We start from the raw sequence: 17,717 nt of genomic DNA, 5'->3' as shown, positions 1-17,717 counted from the left end.
GTGACGTTGCCCCTCCCGCACTCCACCCCGACCTCTCTACTCCTGAATTCAATCCCCCTATTAATAAAGCCCAGCATCCCTTAGGCCTTTGTGCGGTGAGCTTGAGGGATGTATGGATTTGAACCTCAAGGTCCCTCTGTTCGTCCACACTCTTCAGTAGCCGACCATTAATCCTGGACTCAGTCTTCTGGTTTGACCTTCCAAAATGCATCATCTCCCATTTAGCCAGATTGAAGCCTATCTGCTACTTTTCTGCCAAACTCTGCATCTGTCTATATCCTTGTGTTACCTTCGACAACCTTCAGCTCCATCCACAACTCCTCCATCTGCAGACTTATTGACCCATCCTTCCGCCTCTTCATCCAGGCCATTTATAAAAATCACAAAGAGCAGGGGTCCCAGAACAGATCCATGAGACCCCTCCACTAGTCACCCACATCCAGGTAGATACTTTCCTGCCACCACTACTCTCTGCTTTCTTCCTGCAAGCCAATTTTTTATCCACACAGCCAAGGTTCCACTGATCCCTTGACTCATGACTTTCTGGACGAGTCTCTCTTGGGGAACCTTGTCAAATGTCTTGCTAAACTCCAAGTTGACCACATCTACCCAATCCTCATCAATTTCTTTTGTCACCTGGTTGAAAACCTCAATTAGACTCGTGAGGCACGACCTTCCCTTCACAAAGCCCTGCTCTCTATCCTTGCATAGAATGGACTTCTCCAAATGCTCATTGATCCTGTCCTTAAGAATTCTCTTCAATAGTTTACACCACCCCTAACGTAAGGCTCATCGGTGTAGAATTCCCAGGATTCTCCCTGGGAAAGGCTGATGACTTCAGTGAGGCCTTTGACAAGGACCCATATGGGAGGTTGGTCAGGAAGCTTCAGACACTAGTTATTCATGGTGAAGTAGTGAACTGGATTTGACAGTGACTGGATGGAAAAGCCAGAGAGTAGTGGTGGATGATGCTTTTGAGATTGGAGGCTGTGACTAGTGGGGCCTCAGGACTCCAGGCCAGGAATGGGGAAATTACACTCTGATAGCATGGAGCTGATGGGCTAAATGGCCTCCTGTGGCAGGTGGCGAAGTCACTGCAGCCCTCAGTCATCTGGATCGATGATGCAGAGAAAACCTTCATCAGCAGAATGAGCAGAGAGGAGAGGGCGGTAAGTTCAGATCTGCCCAGAGCCCCAAATTGCACCTCCCTCTGTCCCCCAACTCCCTCTGTCCCCCAACCCCCTCTACGTCCCTCCTCCCCATTCCACTCCATGTCTCACTCCCTCCTCTCCCTCCCCCTCCACCTCCCTTCTCTCCCTCCCCTCCTCCTCCCTCCTCTCCCTCCCCCCACAACCCTCCCTTCCCTCATCTCTCCACATCCTCCCCTCCACATCCCTCCTCTCCTTACCCTCCATGTCCCTTCTCACCCTCCCCTCCACCTCCCTCCTCTCACTCCCCTCCCTCCCCTCCACCTCGCTTCTTCCTCCCCTCCACATCCCACCTCACCCTCCCCTTTCCATATCCCTTCTCTCACACCCTCTCCACCTCCCTCCCCTCCACATCCCTCTCTCCCTCCTCTCTCCACGTCCTTCCTCTCCCTTCCCCTCCACGTCCCTCCTCTGCCTCTCTCACTCTTCCTTCTCTCTCTCCACATGAGCCCAATGTCCATGAAACACAAACTATGCCCAAACCCATGTGCGCACACATTAATGTCCCTGAACTCTGACCCCACCGTCCCTCATCTCCGACCCCAGCGACCAGCTTACTCTGTCTGCACTTTCTTGGTCTGTGATGGGAGGGGGAAATCGGGGAGGGGAATTGTGAGTTGAAGGCAATGTGCCGAGGAGTGGGGACAGGGGACAGGGGAATGTGAACAGGTCGGGAACACATCCTGCAGGGGTGGGGAAGGGTCCATCCAGGAGAGGGTAGTTTGCCCTTGATGGATTGAATGGCCTGTTTTCCGGTTGGGTGGTGTTGTGCAGTTTTCCAGCATCTGTTCTGTCTCTCAGCTGGAGCCCAAGCGGCTGAGGAAGGAGCTTCCCAAGTTGCTGAAACAGATCCAGGCTGAGGACCGGGTGCTGGTTGTCGGGACTTCGCAACGTCCCTTCGACGCCGACCCCCGGCCCCTCTTCAAGGTGTATGAGCGAATCATTCTCGTTCCCTGCGCTGACTACTCAGCCCGGCTAAGTGAGTCCCACTCCTCTCACAGCTCATATCCGGGGGCGGGGGAAACATGTTGAGGGGCAAGGGAGGCTCGTTGGGGAAGGGGGGCATGTTGGAGGGCAAGGGGTCACATTGGGGGGAAAGGTGGGCACGTCGGGGGAAAGTGGGAACATCATGGGGAGGGTGGAATGTCATGGAGAGGGGGCACGTTGGGGTCATTTAATGATCAGGATTGGGTCAGGGTCAAGGTCTGGTTCAGGTTGAGGTCAGAGCCAGGATCAGGGTTGGGTCAGGGGACAGGTGGCGGGGCTGTGGTGGGTACCAGGGTCAAGGTCAGGACCTGCTTGGACTGACTCTGATCCCCCTACCCACCCCTAGTGATCTGGAAGGATCTAATTGAGCGGCAGGGTGGTGTGGTCTGCAGCTCACTGGACCTTGCATCTCTGGCCCGGATTTCAGACGGCTATACCCCAGGACACATGGCCCAGGCGGTGAGGGCAGTGCTGACCGAACAGAGGCTTCGACAACAAGCCCAGCACCCCCTGACCGCCGGCGACTTCACCACCGCCCTGGGCAAGGTCGGACCAGTCTACCTGCAGGAGCAGATGGCATTCAAGGCATGTGTGGTGGGGGAGTGGGGAGGGGAATGGGGGTGTAGGGGAGGGGCGACATGGTGTGAGGGGAGGTGGGAGGGAGTGAGGGGATGTAAGAGGGTGGGGAGGGGGAAGGGAGTTGGGGAGAAGAGGGGGAGGGGAGAGGGGAGGAGGAAGAGAATGAGGGAGGTGGGCATGTAGTGATGTGATGTTGGGGTTTATAAGGCCCTGGTGAGCCCTCATGTGGAGGATTGTGGGCAGTTTTGGGCTCCTCATTTAAGGAAGGATGTGCTGACGTTGGGGAGGGTTCAGAGGAGGTTCACAAGGATGATTCTGGGAATGAAAGGGTTATCATATGAGGAGCATTTGACAACTCTTGGCCTGGTCTCATTGGAATTTAGGAGAAGGGTGGGCAGAGGGGCTGGGTGGGAAAATGGATCAGCTCATGATTAAATGGTGGGGAAGACAATGGGCTGAATGGCCTATTTCTGATCCAATGCCTTATGGGATTAGAGAGGATGGGGGGAGGGGAGAGGGAGCAGTAGGGATGGGAGTGAGATTGGGAGAGAGGGTGGAGAGAGAAGCAAGAGGAAGAGAGGGAGGAGGTGGATAGGAGAGTTGAGAGAGAGAGGGAGGGGAAGGGGAGGGAAAGAGGGAGAGGGAGGGTGAGCGGAAAGGGAGGGAGAGAGAGGAGTCAGGGATTGGAGACAGAGTGTGAAGGAATGAGGGTGAAGATGATGGAGAGGGTGGGAGGGGGAGGAGGCAGTGAGGGAGGTTGGGGAGGTGAGGGGAGTGGAAACAGTGGAGGGGATGTGGAAGGAGTGGGACAGAGGGAACGATGTGGAGGGAGGGCAGCCAGTGGATGGGGGCTGCAGGTGGGAAGGTGCGGACAGATAGGCTGAGCCTGAGGGGGTGGAGGTAGGTAAGCCCATGCCCCCTCCCGTCCTACTCTCCCACTCAAACTCTCCCCATCTCTCTCCCTCAGTCTCCCGTTCTCTCCCCAAACCCACCCCCACCCCCACCCCTTCCCCCTCCCTTTCCTCATCTCATGTCCCTCTCTCTATTCCATTCCCTCTCCCCACCTCTCCTTCCCCAACTCTCCCTCTCTCTCCATCTCCTGTGATCTCTCTCCTGCTCTTTTCCCCCTCCCTAACCTCTGACCTCTCTCTCCACTCTCTCTGCCCCCCTCTCCATCTCTCCACCCTCTCTCCCTCTCTATCCCTTTGCTCTCTCTCCCCTGAATCTAGTCAACATAAACATTAAGCACATTACAGGCCCTTGGGCCCACAATGTTTTGCCAACTTATATAAACCTACTCAACTATCGAACCCTTCTCTGCCCTTTTCCCCCTCCATACACTCTCTCCTCCTTCTCCCCATCTCTCCCCTACTACCCCCCCTCTACTTGCCCCTCTTTAACACCCTCCATCCTACCTCTGCCTTCCCTCTCTCTTCACCTATCTCTCTCCTCCATCCTTTCTCCCCTCCATGTCTCTCTCCCCATGTCTCTCTCCCTATCTCTCTCCTCTCTCCCAGTATCTCTCACTCTCTCTCTCCCCATCTCTCTCTCACTCCCTGTCTCTCCCTCTCTCCCCGACTCCCTCTCTCACCATCTCCCTCTCTCCCCATCTCTCTCTTTCCACCGTCTCTCTCTCTCTCCCCTCTTTCTCTCCCCATCCATCTCTCCTCCTCTCTCTATCTCTCTCCTCTCCATCTTTCCCCCTCTGTCACTAACATTCTCTTTCTGTTCCCTCTCAGAGCTGGGCTGCCAAGACCCCTCTGATGAGGGGGGCAGTGAGGATGCGCCGGGAGAAGGATGCTTTGGAAAAAGCTGCATTGGAGGCTGCGCAGAAGCAGAGGAAGAAAAGGCAGTGATGAGGGACGCAGATCCAAAATAAAGAGTTTGATATGACAGAGTTGTGGTGGTACAGCCAGAAGCCAGGCTCCCTGCTGACCAAAGCCTGAGCTGGGCCCATCCCTCAACCCTCCACCTCCTCCCATTCATGCAGCAACATGGCCTGTTGGCTTCTGCACCCCGCAGAAGAGCCTCCACTCCTTCCATCACTGTGCTCCAGGGGGAACCTCTAACCACCACCCCCCCCTCACCCGAACCACATACTCCATCAACATTAGGCAGCGAAGTGGTCAGCGCAACGCTCTTACAGCACCAGCGAACGGGACCGGACTGGGGTTCAAATTCCCGCACTGTCGGTGACTGTGTGGGTTTTCCCTGGGGGATCCGGTTTCCTCCCACTGTTCAAAATGTACTGGGGGTTGAGGTTAATTGGGTGTAACTGGGCAGCACAGACTCATGGCCGGAAGGGCCTGTTACCGTGCTGTGTGTCTAAAATTAAACATTTAAAAATTGACAAGGCATTTCTGGCCCCCACCACTCTGTAAAAACCTACCCCTGACATCTCCTCTAAAATTCCCTCCCCTCACCTTATACACACGTCCTCTGGTGTTTAATTGAGGGCTGAGTTATAGGGAGGGGTTGGATAGACTGGGACACTTCCCCCTGCAGGGTAGGATCCTTACAGAGGATTAAATCATCATGAGGGACATGCAGGGTGGAAATAGTCATAATCCTTTCCCAGGAAGGGAAGCTCCTTCAGCCGACCTTGGCTGCTTCATGGTCTCCAAGCTGTCAGGCTGCCAAATACCCCCAGTCCCCAGTGCCCAACGCAATGAGTCGCAGGGGAAGAAATCAGCCTGTCAGGACAGGGGCGGGCAAACCCTCCTCTCAGCCGGGAACACTGGCAGCTGGACCCCCACCCACCCCCAACTCCTAGTCCCGGCCTCTCCCTGCCCCCTTTCCCCCAACTCCCTGCCTCCTCCCTGCCGCCGTCCCCCCACCCTGCCCCCATCCCCCATCCCTGCTCCTATTCCTCCTCCCTGCCCCTTCCCCATCCCTGCCCCTGTTCCCCCTCCCTGACCCTGTTTCCCCCTCCCTGCCCCCGTTCCCCCTCCATGCCGCTGTTCCCCCCTCCCTGCCCCATTTTCCCCCCTGCCCCCATCTCCCCTCACAGTCTCCATCCCCCCCCTCCATGCCCCCTCCCCTCCCTGTCCCCATCTTTGCCCTCTTCCCCATCCCTCCTCCTCCATGCCCCTGCCCCTGTCCCCACCTCCCTGCCCCATCCCCATCCCTGCCCCCGACCTCCCTGCCCCTGTCCCTCCCCCTCCCTGCCCCCATCCCCCATCCTTGCCCCTTTCCCCCCACCCCATCCCTCCTCCATCCCTGCCCCGTCCCTCCTCCTCCCTGCCCCCATCCACCCTCAATGGCCCTGTCCCCTCACCCCTGGCCCCAGCCTCCCTGCTCCGGACCCCCCACTTGCTTCTCCCTGCCCCACTGCTCTCTGCTCCCTTCCCCTCCCCCTCAACGGGTGAAGCTGCCTTAACCAGTGCTCACGAGGTGAACACTAGCTGGAAATAACATCCTGGCCACAGAAATAGCAGGGATTTCATGGCTGCTGCCTGCATCTGTTCTGGGGCAGCAGCTCCCAGCTCCACTCTGGTTCAACCCACTTCTGGGATCATGCTGTGCCTGTGCAGGATGTCTCACCAGCCCACGCCGAACTCCCAAGGGCTGTGGACCCTGATCCAGCAGAGGAGAGGCAGGAAACAGGTGGGGTGCCTGAGGAGGAGCCAGTGGCCAAAGGGTCAGCTGTGCACGGACAGGGTGGTACACAACGCCCTGTACACAGGAGACCTAGACCGCATTTGTTGCCTCTTTACACATGTAACTGCTGTGGATCTCATCATTGAGGGTGAACCCGGACCCCCAGCACAGAAACCGGGTGAGTGGGAGGGGAAGAACTGGGGGAAAGGGGTACTGAGTGAGGGGTAGTAGTGGGGGAGAGTCACTGGGGGAGGGACGGGGACTACCTTCCTGAGGCAGCACCTTGCACAGATATAGCAATTATAGCACAGAAACAGGCCAGTTCGGCCCTTCTAGTCCATGCTGAACACCTTCTCCCACCTAGTCCCATTGACCTGCACCCAGCCCATAACCCTCCACATCTCTCTCGTCCATATCCAACTTTTCCTTAAATATTAAAATCGAATCTGCATTTACCACTTTGGTCGGAAGCTCATTCCACACTCCCACCACCCTCTGAGTGAAGAAATTCCCCCTCATGTTTCCCCTAAACCTTTCCCCTTCAATCTCAATCCATGTCTTCTTGTTTGAATCTCTCACACTCTCAATGGAAAAAGCCTGTCCACATTGTCTCTATCTGTCCCCCTCATAATGTTAAATACCTCTATCACCTCTCAATCTTCTACGCTCTAGGGGATAAAGTCCCAGCTTTTCCCTGTAACTCAAACTCTGAAACCCAGGCCACATTCTTGTAAATCTCCCCTTAACTCTCTCTATTCTGTTTATGTCCGTCCTGTAATTCGGCCACCAAAACTGCACACAATATTCCAAATTTGGCCTCAGCAATGCCCTGCACAATTTCAACATGACATCCCAACTCCTGTACCCAATACTCTGATTTATGAAGCCAATGTACCAAAAGCTTTCTTCACTACATGTGACTCCACTTTCAGGGAATTATGTACCAGAATTCCTCAATCCCTTTGTTCTACTGCACTCAATTGTCTACCATTTAGAAACATAGAAAATAGGTGAAGGAGTAGGCCATTTGGCCCTTCAAGCCTACACCACCATTCATTTTATTTAACGTGTATGATGTTTGTTGATTAGTCCTACCAAAATGTAGCACCTCACATTAATCTCCATCTGCCATCTTCCAGCCCACTCTTCTAACTAGCCTATATCCCACTGCAGGCTTTGATAACCTTCTTCACTGCCCACAACACCACCAATCTTCACAATATCTGCATACTTACTAATCCAATTTACCATCCTATCTTCAAGATCATTATATAACAAACAACAATGGACCCAGTACCGATCCCTGAGGCAAATCCACTAGTCACCGGCCTCCAATTTGACAATTTTCCACCATTACTCTCTGGCATCTTCCAACCAACGATTGTTGAATCCATTTCATGACTTCAACATTAATACCTAATAATTGAACCTTCCTAACAAACCACTTCTGCAGAACCTTGTCAAAGGCCTTACTAAAGTCCATATAGACAACATCCACAGGCTTCCCTTTGTCAACCTTCTTTGTAACCTATATAACCATATAACAATTACTGCACATAAACAGGCCATTTGGCCCTTCTAGTCTGCACTGAACCAAGTCCTCTCCTCTAGTCCCACCTACCTGCACCTTGCCCATAACCCTCCATTCCCCTCACATCCAGATACCTCTCCAATTATTCCTTAAAAGACAAATGGACCCTGCTACCACTACTTCTCCCAGAAGCTCATTCCACACAGCCACCACTCTCTGAGGAAAGAAGTTTTTCCCTCATGTTGCTTCTAAACTTTTGCCCCTTAACTCTTAATTCTTGTTTCAGTCTCTCCTCCCCTCCAGGGAAAAAAGCCTATCCATACTCTATCCATCCCCCTCATCATCTTAAATACCACAATCAAATCCCCCCCCCCCTCAACCTTCTAGGCTTCAAGGAATAAAGACCTAATCTGCTCAATCTTTGTAATCTAGATTCTGAAACCCAGGTAACAATTTGTAAAATCTTCTCTGCACTCTCTCCCTTGTTGATATTCTTCCCATAATTCGGTGACCAGAACTGCCACAGTATTCCAAATTTGGCCTCACCAATGCCTTGAACAGTCTCAACTTCACCTCCTAATTCCTGTATTCTATGCTTTGATTTATAAAGGCCAGCACATTAAAAGCCTTCTTCACCACCCTATCCACATGAGATTCTACCTTCAAGGAATGATGAACCATTATTCCTAGATCTTTCTGCTCCATTGCATTTTTCAATGACCTCCCATATACTACGATGTCCTGTTTTGAATATTCCTTCCAAAATGAAGCAATTCACACTTCTCAGCATTAAACTCCATCTGCCATCTTTCAGCCCACTCCTCTAAGCAGTTTAAATCCTTTTGCAATCTTTGAAAACCTTCTTCATTATCCACAATTCCATCTATTTTAGTATCATCTGCATATTTACTAATCCAATTCACCGCCTCATCCTCCAGATCATTAACAATGACCAACTGTAAATGACCAACTGTAAGGAAGTCAATACAGGCACAACATTTGTTACTGGCCTTCAGCCTGACAAACAGTTATTCACTACTACTCTCTGGCATCTCCCTTTCAGACACTGTTGAATCCATTTGACTATCTCAAAGTTAATACATAGCGTTTGAACCTTCCATGTGGAACCTTATCGAAAGTCTTACTGAAGTCCAGAAAGAGAACATCCACTGTTTTCCCTTCATCTATGTTCCAAGTCACCATTTCAAAAAGTTCAACAAGATTGGTCAAACATGACCTTCCACGCCCAAACTCGTTTTCCTGATCAGACCCTGTCTCTCCAGATACTTATATATATTATCTCTAAGAAAGCTTTCCACAGGCATCAAACTTACAGGCCGATAACTGCTAGGCTTGCTCCTCGAACCTTTTTTAAACAAGGGAACCACATGCGCAACACGCCAATCCTCCGGCACTGTCCCCATCTTGAATGACATTTGAAAAATCACTGACAGAGCCACTGCTATTTCCTCACTAACTTCTCTCAAGAACCTGGGGAAAATCCTGTCGGGACCTGGAGACTTATTCATCTTTATATGCTTCAAAAACTCCAGTATTTCCTCCTTCTTAATCACTACAGTTTCCATAATTACCCACTTTTCTTCCTTTACCCCCCCACCCCACCCCCCACAATTCAATATCCTTCTCCTTAGTGAATACCGAAGAAAAGAACTTGTTCAAAATCTGCCCCATCTCATTTGGCTCCACACACAGTTGTCCGCTCTGATTCTTTAAGGGACCAATTTTATCCCTCACTCTCCTTTTACCATTAACATATTTATAGAAACCTTTTGGATTTATTTTCGCCCTGTTTGCTGAAGCCACCTTGTTCCTTCTTTTAGCTTTTATTTCTTTCTTGATTCTTTTTACATTCAATGTATTCTCCACGCATCTCCTTTATTCCTTGTTTCTTATATTTATATAACCATATAACCATATAACCACTTACAGCACAGAACAGGCCAGTTCGGCCCTACTAGTCCATGCCGTAGCAAATCCCCACCCTCCTAGTCCCATTGACCAGCACCCGGTCCATACCCCTCTAGTCCCCTCCTATCCATGTAACGATCCAGTCTTTCCTTAAATGTAACCAATGATCCCGCCTCGACCACGTCTGCCGGAAGCTCATTCCACATTCCCACCACCCTCTGCGTGAAGAAATTTCCCCTCATGTTCCCCTTATAATTTTCCCCCTTCAATCTTAAACCATGTCCTCTAGTTTGAATCTCCCCCTTTCTTAATTGAAAAAGCCTATCCACATTTACTCTGTCTGTCCCTTTTAAAATCTTAAACACCTCGATCAAGTCCCCTCTCAATCTTCTACGCTCCAGAGAAAAAAGCCCAGTCTGCACAACCTTTCCCTGTAACTCAGACCCTGAAATCCTGTCAACATTTTCGTGAACCTTCTCTGCACTCTCTCTATTTTGTTTATATCTTTCCTATAATTTGGTGACCAAAACTGTACACAGTACTCCAAATTTGGCCTCACCAATGCCTTGTACAATTTCATCATAACCTCCCTACTCTTGAATTCAATACTCCGATTGATGAAGGCCAACATTCCAAATGCCTTCTTCACCACACCATCTACCTGAGTATCAGCCTTGAGGGTACTATTTACCATCACTCCTAAATCCCTTTGTTGCTCTGCACTCCTCAATTGTCTACCATTCAATGTATATGACCTATTTAAATTTGCCTTTCCAAAATGCAGCACCTCACATTTATCTGTATCAAATTCCATCAGCCATTTCTCAGCCCACACCTCCAGCCTTCCTAAATCACCTTTTAATCTACGGTAATCTACCTCACTGTCCACAACACCACCAATCTTTGTGTCATCCGCAAACTTGCTTATCCAATTCTCCTCCCCTACATCCAGATCGTTAATATATATAACAAATAATAATGGACCCAGGACCAAACCCTGAGGAACTCCACTAGTCACCGGCCTCCAATTGGACAAACAATTTTCTACCACTACTCTCTGACACCTTCCATCCAACCACTGCTGAATCCATTTCACTACCTCCTTATTTATACCTAATGCCTCCACCTTTTTTCCTAACCTCCTGTGGGGAACTTTGTCAAAAGCTTTACTAAAGTCCAAATAGACAACATCCACAGCTTTCCCCTCATCAACCTTTTTTGTAACCCCCTCGAAGAACTCAATCAGGTTGTCAAGCATGATCTACCCCTGACAAAACCATGCTGATTACTCCCTATCAATCCCTGTACCTCCAAAAATTTGTAAATAGCATCCCTCAGAACACTTTCCATCAACTTGCCCACCACAGACGTCAGACTTACAGGCCTATAATTCCCAGGTTTGCATTTGGACCCTTCTTAAACAGAGGAACCACATGCGCCACCCTCCAATCCTTTGGTACCACCCCCGTGGCCAGTGACATCCTAAATATCTCTGTTAATGGCCCCACTAACTGTCCACTAGCCTCCCTGAGTGTCCTAGGGAATATTTTGTCCGGTCCGGGAGATTTATCCACCTTTATCTTTTTTAACACAGCCATCACTACCTCCTCGGTTATCCTTATATGCTTCATGACCTCCCCACTATTTTTCTTTACTATTGTAGGTCTCCCTCTTTTTTCAAACCAAGTTCCAATATCCCTTGAAAATCATGGCTCTCAAACTTTTGACCCTGCCTTTTAACCTAACAGGAACAAAGATTTTGTACCCTCAAATCTCATCTTTAAAAGACTTCTATTTCTCTTCTACTTCCTTCCCACAAAACAAGTTGTCCCAATCCACTCCTCGTAAATCCTTTCTCATCTCCTCAAATCTAGCTTCTCCCCCACTCAAAAACTGCAATCTTAGGTCCTGACCTATCCTTTCCATAATTACGTTGCAGCTAATGGGACCATGATCACTGGATCCAGTGCTCCCCAACACATACTCTGTCACCTGACCTATCTCATTCCCCAACAGTAGATCCAACACTGCCCCTTCTCTCGTCGGTACTTCTATATATTGCTCTAAAATATCTGCACACATTTTACAAATTCCAATCCATCCAGCCCTTTCACAGAATGGGTTTCCCAATCTATATTTGGAAAATTAAAATCTCCCACTATCACACCCTGTTCTTATTACTAATATCTGCTATCTCCCTACAAATTTGCTCCTCTATTTCTCGCTTCTCATTAAGTGGTCTATAATACACCCCTATAAATGTGACTACCCCTTTCCCATTCCACATTCCACCCATACAGCCTCCTGGACAAACCCTCTCATCTATCCTGCCTAAGCATCACTGTAATATTTTCTCTGACAAATAATGCTACACCACCCCTCTTGCCCCTCCGATTCTATCACACCTAAAGCAGCGAACTGCAGGAATAGTTAGCTGCCAATCACATCCCTCCTGCAACCGTGTTTCACTAATCGCTACCACGTCATACTGCTCAAGTTTCTATCCATACCCTCAGCTCATCCACCTTCCACCCCAGCATTAGAGTATATGCATTTCAGAGATTTCCCACTACTTATTCTCTGTTTTCCCCTTTCTTTACAAACAACTCTATTAGGTTCTTTTTCTATCATCTCCCTCCATCTTTCTTCTCGATCACCTGCCTATCCACCCCCAAGCCTTCTCTGTCTGCAGTCTAACCTTCTCCTTTACTTGGTTCCCTCTCCCCAACCACTTTAGTTTAAAGCCTCCTGCGTAGCCCTAGCAAATGCCCCCGCCAGGATCCTGGTCCTTACCCTTTCCTACCCTTCTGGGCTACAGAGGCTGACCCTGTGCCAGAGGTACAGCCACTGATGCTGACAATCTCCCCCCCCTCCCCCACAGTACTCAAGGAGGATTACCTATTGTTGAGACTAACAGGCTCAGGTGCTCTCTCCTGAACCTGACCTCTCCCTTTCCCTCTCCTAACCGTAGCCCACTGACTCTCTGCCATGGCCCTGGTGAGACCACCTGGCTATAACTCCTATCTATGACAGCCTCACTCTCCCTGACCAGAGCGAGGTCATTGAGCTGCCCCTCCAGTTCCCTAACCCGTTCCCTGAGATGCTGCAGCTCAGCACACCTAGTGCAGACATGGATGTCTGGGAGGCCAGAAGACTCCAGGACCTCCCACATCTGACACTGAGAACAGCAAACTGCCCTCCCCCACATCCTGTCTCTCTCCTTTCCTCAAATACAGTGGAAAGAAAAACTAAAGAAAACAAATGAACAATGAACCAGCCTCATCTTAATGCGAACAAGCTTGATCTCAGCCTCTGCTGCCTGAGGCCTCTGTCCTTCTCTGTGCCACTCACTCGCTGGGCCGCTCCCTGACTTTCCCCTCCTTTTATTGGCCCCACCAAATAACTTAATTACCCAATTACTCACTCCCAAAAACTATACTCAACTTAAGCGTTTGCCTCCATACCCCTTTCTATATTTTTGAAAAGCCCCACTCTCCCTCCTCCTCTCTCTCCTTTTTACTTATCGGTGGCCATGTCACTCCCTCCTCCCTCCACCTCGACGCTGATCCTCCCTCCTCCCTCCTCGCTCCACTCGACACTGATCCTCCCTCCTCCCTCCTCGCTCCACCCCGACGCTGATCCTCCCTCCCTCACCTCGCTCCTCCCTCCTCTCTCCTCCCTCCTCACTCCTCCTTGACACTGCCTCTCCCTCCTCTCACCTCACTCTTCCTCCTCGCTCCACCTCAACACTGATCCTCCCTCCTCCCTCCTCGCTCCACCTCGACACTGCTCCTCCCTCCTCGCTCCATCCCGATGCTGATCCTCCCTCCTCGCTCCACCTCGACGCTGATCCTCCCTCCCCTCACCTCACTCCTCCCTCCTCTCTCCTCGCTCCTCCTTGACACTGCCTCTCCCTCCTCTCACCTCACTCTTCCCTCCTCGCTCCACCTCAACACTGATCCTCCCTCCTCCCTCCTTGCTCCACCTCGACACTGCTCCTCCCTCCTCGCTCCATCCCGACGCTGATCCTCCCTCCTCGCTCCACCTCGACGCTGATCCTCCCTCCCCTCACCTCGCTCCTCCCTCCTCTCTCCTCCCTCCTCACTCCTCCTTGACACTGCCTCTCCCTCCTCTCACCTCACTCTTCCCTCCTCGCTCCACCTCGACACTGCTCCTCCCTCCTCCTTGACACTGCTCCTCCATCCTCCCTCCTCCTTGATGCTGCTCCTCCCTCCTCTCGCTCCTCGACCCTGCTCCTTCCCTCCTTCTTGATGTTGCTCCTCCCTCCCCTCATTCCTCCTTCCTTCTCTCACTCCTCACTCCTTTGTGATGCTGCTCCTCCCTCCTCTCACTCCTCGCTCCTCGCTCCTCCCTCCTCTCCCTCCTCCTCGGTGCTGCTCCTCCCTCCTCTCACTCCTCCTCGACCCTGCTCCTCCCTTTTCTCACTCCTCGGCTCTGCTCCTCCATCCTCTCGCCCAAGCTCCTCTTCAAAAAACTCTAAGTTTTATTAGACATGATCTCCCACATTCAAAACCATGTCGACTCCTCTCTTTCCAAATAATTGTATGCACCATCTCTAAGAACACTCTCCATTAATTTACCCACCTCCAACGTCAGACTCACGGGCCTATAATTACCAGGGTTACTTTGGTGCCTTGTTTAAACAGTGGAACAACATGATCTAACCTCCACTCCTCCGGCACCTCCCCCGTGGCCAGTGACATTTTAAATATTTCTGTCGGAGCCCCCACCATTTGTTCACTAACCTCCATCAGGGTTCTAAGGAATATCTTGTCGGACCCGGAGATTTATCCACCTTGATTCTCTAAAGTAGCCAGTATGACCTCCTTATTAATCTATTTTTTACCCATGACCTCACTACCAGATTTCCCCACTTCACCTGGCTTAATATTCCTTTCCTTGGTGAACACTGAAGAAAAGAAATCATTTAAAATTTCCCCCATCTCTTCTGACTCTTCGCAGAGCCGACCCCTCTGATCCACAAGAGGCCCAATTTTATCCCTCACCATTCTTTTACTTTTAATGTACCCGTAGAAACCCTTTGGATTTATTTTTACCTTTCCTGCCAAAGCAGCCTCATCTCTCCTTTTAGCCTTTCTCGTTTCCTTGGCATTTTTTTTACACTCCTTCTATTCCTCAAGCACTTCATCTGTTCCCTGCTGTTTATCCCTGTTCTTCACATCCCTCTTCCTCCAAACCAAGGGTTGAAAACCAAGGCTCCCGATATTTTCTAACCTTTCCTTTAATCCTCACGGGGACACACCAACTCTGTACTCCAATCCACTCCCTCTAAATCCTTCCACATCTCCTCAAAATTGCCTTGTTCCAATCAAGAATCTCAACCTTAGGCCCAGCCCGATCCTTCTCTATAATTAACATAAAACTAATAGTATTATGATGCTGGACCCAAAGTGTTCCCCTCTGCTACCTGACCAATCTCGCTCCCTAATAGGAGATCCCATACAGCCCCCTCTCTAGTCGGTTCTTCTACGTATTGATTCAGAAAACCTTCCTGAACACATCGGACAAACTCCAACCCATCCAGCCCTTTTACAGTATGGGCGTCCCAGTCAATGTGTGGAAGTTAAAATCTCCTACAATCACCACCTACACATATATGCTGTCTCCTTACAAATTTGCTCCTCTAATTCCCTTGGCCCATTAGGGGGTCTGTAATAAACCCCCATTGGTGTTTTCATGCCTTTCCCATTCCTCACTTCCACCCAAATTTCCTCTCTGGACGAGGCCCCTGATCCATCCTGCCACAGCCCCGCTGTAATGTTCTCTCTAACAAGCAATGCGACTTCTCCACCTTTTATCCCCCCTGTTCTATCACCCCTGAAACAACAGAATCCTGGAATATTTAGCTGCCAGTCATGGCCCTCCAAGATTATCATCTACTTTTACCACAAACCTCCCCCCCCCCACTTCATTAATTTTAACAATCTGGTTCCTCCCTCTCTTCAAATCTAGGTGTCCTTCTACCCTAATCTCAGCCCTCACATTCTGGTTCCTACCCCCTGCCAAATTAATTTAAACCCACCCACCCCACCCCCGCCAACAGCTCTAGCAAACCTGCCCTCCAGGATATTGGTCCCCTTCCAGTTCAGGTACAGCCCATCCCTTTTTGTACAGGTCAGACCTTCCCCAGAAGAGATCCCAATGATCTGGAAATCTGAACCCCTGCCCCCTGCACCAACTCTTCAGCCACGCCTTCATCTGCCACAATGTCATGTTCCTTCCCTCTCTGATCCATGGCACAGGCAGCGATCGTGAGAACACCACCCTTGAGGTCCTGCTTTTTAACTTTCTTCCTAACTCCCTATATTCCCTCCTCAGGACCTCATCCCCACTCCTGTCTATGACATTGGTCCCTATGTGGACCCCGACATCCAGCTGTTCCTCCTCCCCCTCCACAATGATATGACTCGATCAGGGATGTCCTTGACCCTGGCACCTGGGAGGCAACAGATCATTTAGGAGCCCCGATCTCATCCAGCAAACCTCCTATCCATTTGTCTAACCATGAAGTCCCCAATCACTATTGTTTTCCTCTTCTCCTTCTTCCCTTCTGAGCCGGGGGGCCAGCCACTGCACTGGGGACATGGCCAGCTCAACTTGTCACTTGTAGGTCCCCATCAACAGTATCCTAAATGATATCTGCAGTGGATAGGAGGCCAAAGCCTGTGGTGGACTGGGCTGCGTGTTCCTTCGGTGTTTCTGGGCACTCGTGTGGCCGAACTAGACAGAGATTCAATCAATCCACACAATTTCCACAGTGCACCATAGAAGTTTGATTCAGTAATCGATGAAAAAAGGTGCTCTACCACAGGTCAACCCCAAGCTGCTGTGGGAAGTGAGAGAAGAGAGAGCTGGGGCAGTCGCTATGATCTTTGAATCCTCTTTGGCCACAGGGGAGGTGCCGGATGATTGGAGAATGGCAAATGTGGTCCCCTTGTTTAAGAAAGGTAACAGGGAGAATCCTAGGAATTCTAGACTGGTGAGCCTGACGTCAGGGTGTGTAAACTCTTGGAGAGGGTTCTTAAGGATAGAATCTATGAGCATTTGGAGAAGTTCAGTCTACTCAAGGATAGTTAGCAGGGCTTTGTGAAGGGAAGGTTGTGCCTCACGGGTCGAATTGAGTTTTTCATCCAGGTGGCAAAACAAGTTGCTGAAGGTAAGGTGGCGATGAGGTGAATATGGATTTTTGGTAAGGCATTGTTCTCCCCTGTGGATCAGGGAACGCTGTTTGGTCATGTATTAGTGAGACCACACTTACTGAATTCAGTTCTGGGTTCTTGTCACCCCATTAGAGGAAGGATGTGGAAGCTGTGGAGAGGGGGCAGAGGAGATTTACCAGGATGTTGCCTGGACTGGAAAATAAGTCTCATGAGGCAGAGCTGGGACTTTTCCCTTTGAGAGGAGACTTGATCGAGGTCTACAAGATTATGAGAGGCAGCTCCCGTTTCCCAGGGCAGAGTCAGCAAACAGCACAGGACGTGTGTGCAAAGGGAAGGGAGGGAAGTTTAAGGGAGTTGTCAGGGGTGGTTTTTTAACACAGAGTGGTGGGGGCCTGGAATGCCTTGCCAGGGATGGTGGTGGAGGCTGGAACATTGGGGACACTTAAGGGACTCTTAGACACACATGGATGGAAGAGAAATAGAGGGTGTAGATTTGAGGGAGGGAGGGGTTAGTTTGTTGAGGAGTAGGTTTCTGTAGGTAGATTGAAGGACCTGCCCTGTACTGTAATATTCCCTGTTCCGTGAAAGGCCCAGAACAGAGGGATTTTCTTGAAGAGTGGACAGATGATGGAGTTGGGTCCTGGGATGGTGGGAAAGGCAGGATCCTTCTCCCTTGGGAGG

At 50.5% G+C, this 17,717-nt stretch overlaps 1 protein-coding gene across 1 annotated transcript in view; it reads left to right on the top strand.

Moving 5' to 3' along the window:
• The window catches only part of LOC138753143 (dynein regulatory complex protein 11-like), a 55,449-nt gene extending 50,782 nt beyond the window's left edge, over positions 1-4,667 (top strand). Inside the window, exons 13-16 of the mRNA XM_069915717.1 lie at positions 1,083-1,169; positions 2,010-2,187; positions 2,542-2,780; positions 4,514-4,667. Coding sequence (XP_069771818.1) covers positions 1,083-1,169; positions 2,010-2,187; positions 2,542-2,780; positions 4,514-4,630 — 621 coding nt within the window. The 3' untranslated portion in view covers positions 4,631-4,667. The remainder of the gene's footprint in view (positions 1-1,082; positions 1,170-2,009; positions 2,188-2,541; positions 2,781-4,513) is intronic.
• The last annotated feature ends 13,050 nt before the right edge of the window (positions 4,668-17,717 follow it).

The sequence above is a fragment of the Narcine bancroftii genome, chromosome 2, assembly GCF_036971445.1.
Source record: "Narcine bancroftii isolate sNarBan1 chromosome 2, sNarBan1.hap1, whole genome shotgun sequence".
NCBI classification, from domain to species: domain Eukaryota; kingdom Metazoa; phylum Chordata; class Chondrichthyes; order Torpediniformes; family Narcinidae; genus Narcine; species Narcine bancroftii.
Note: the sequence above shows the minus strand (reverse complement) of the source record. Positions and strands in the feature narration are given on the sequence as shown.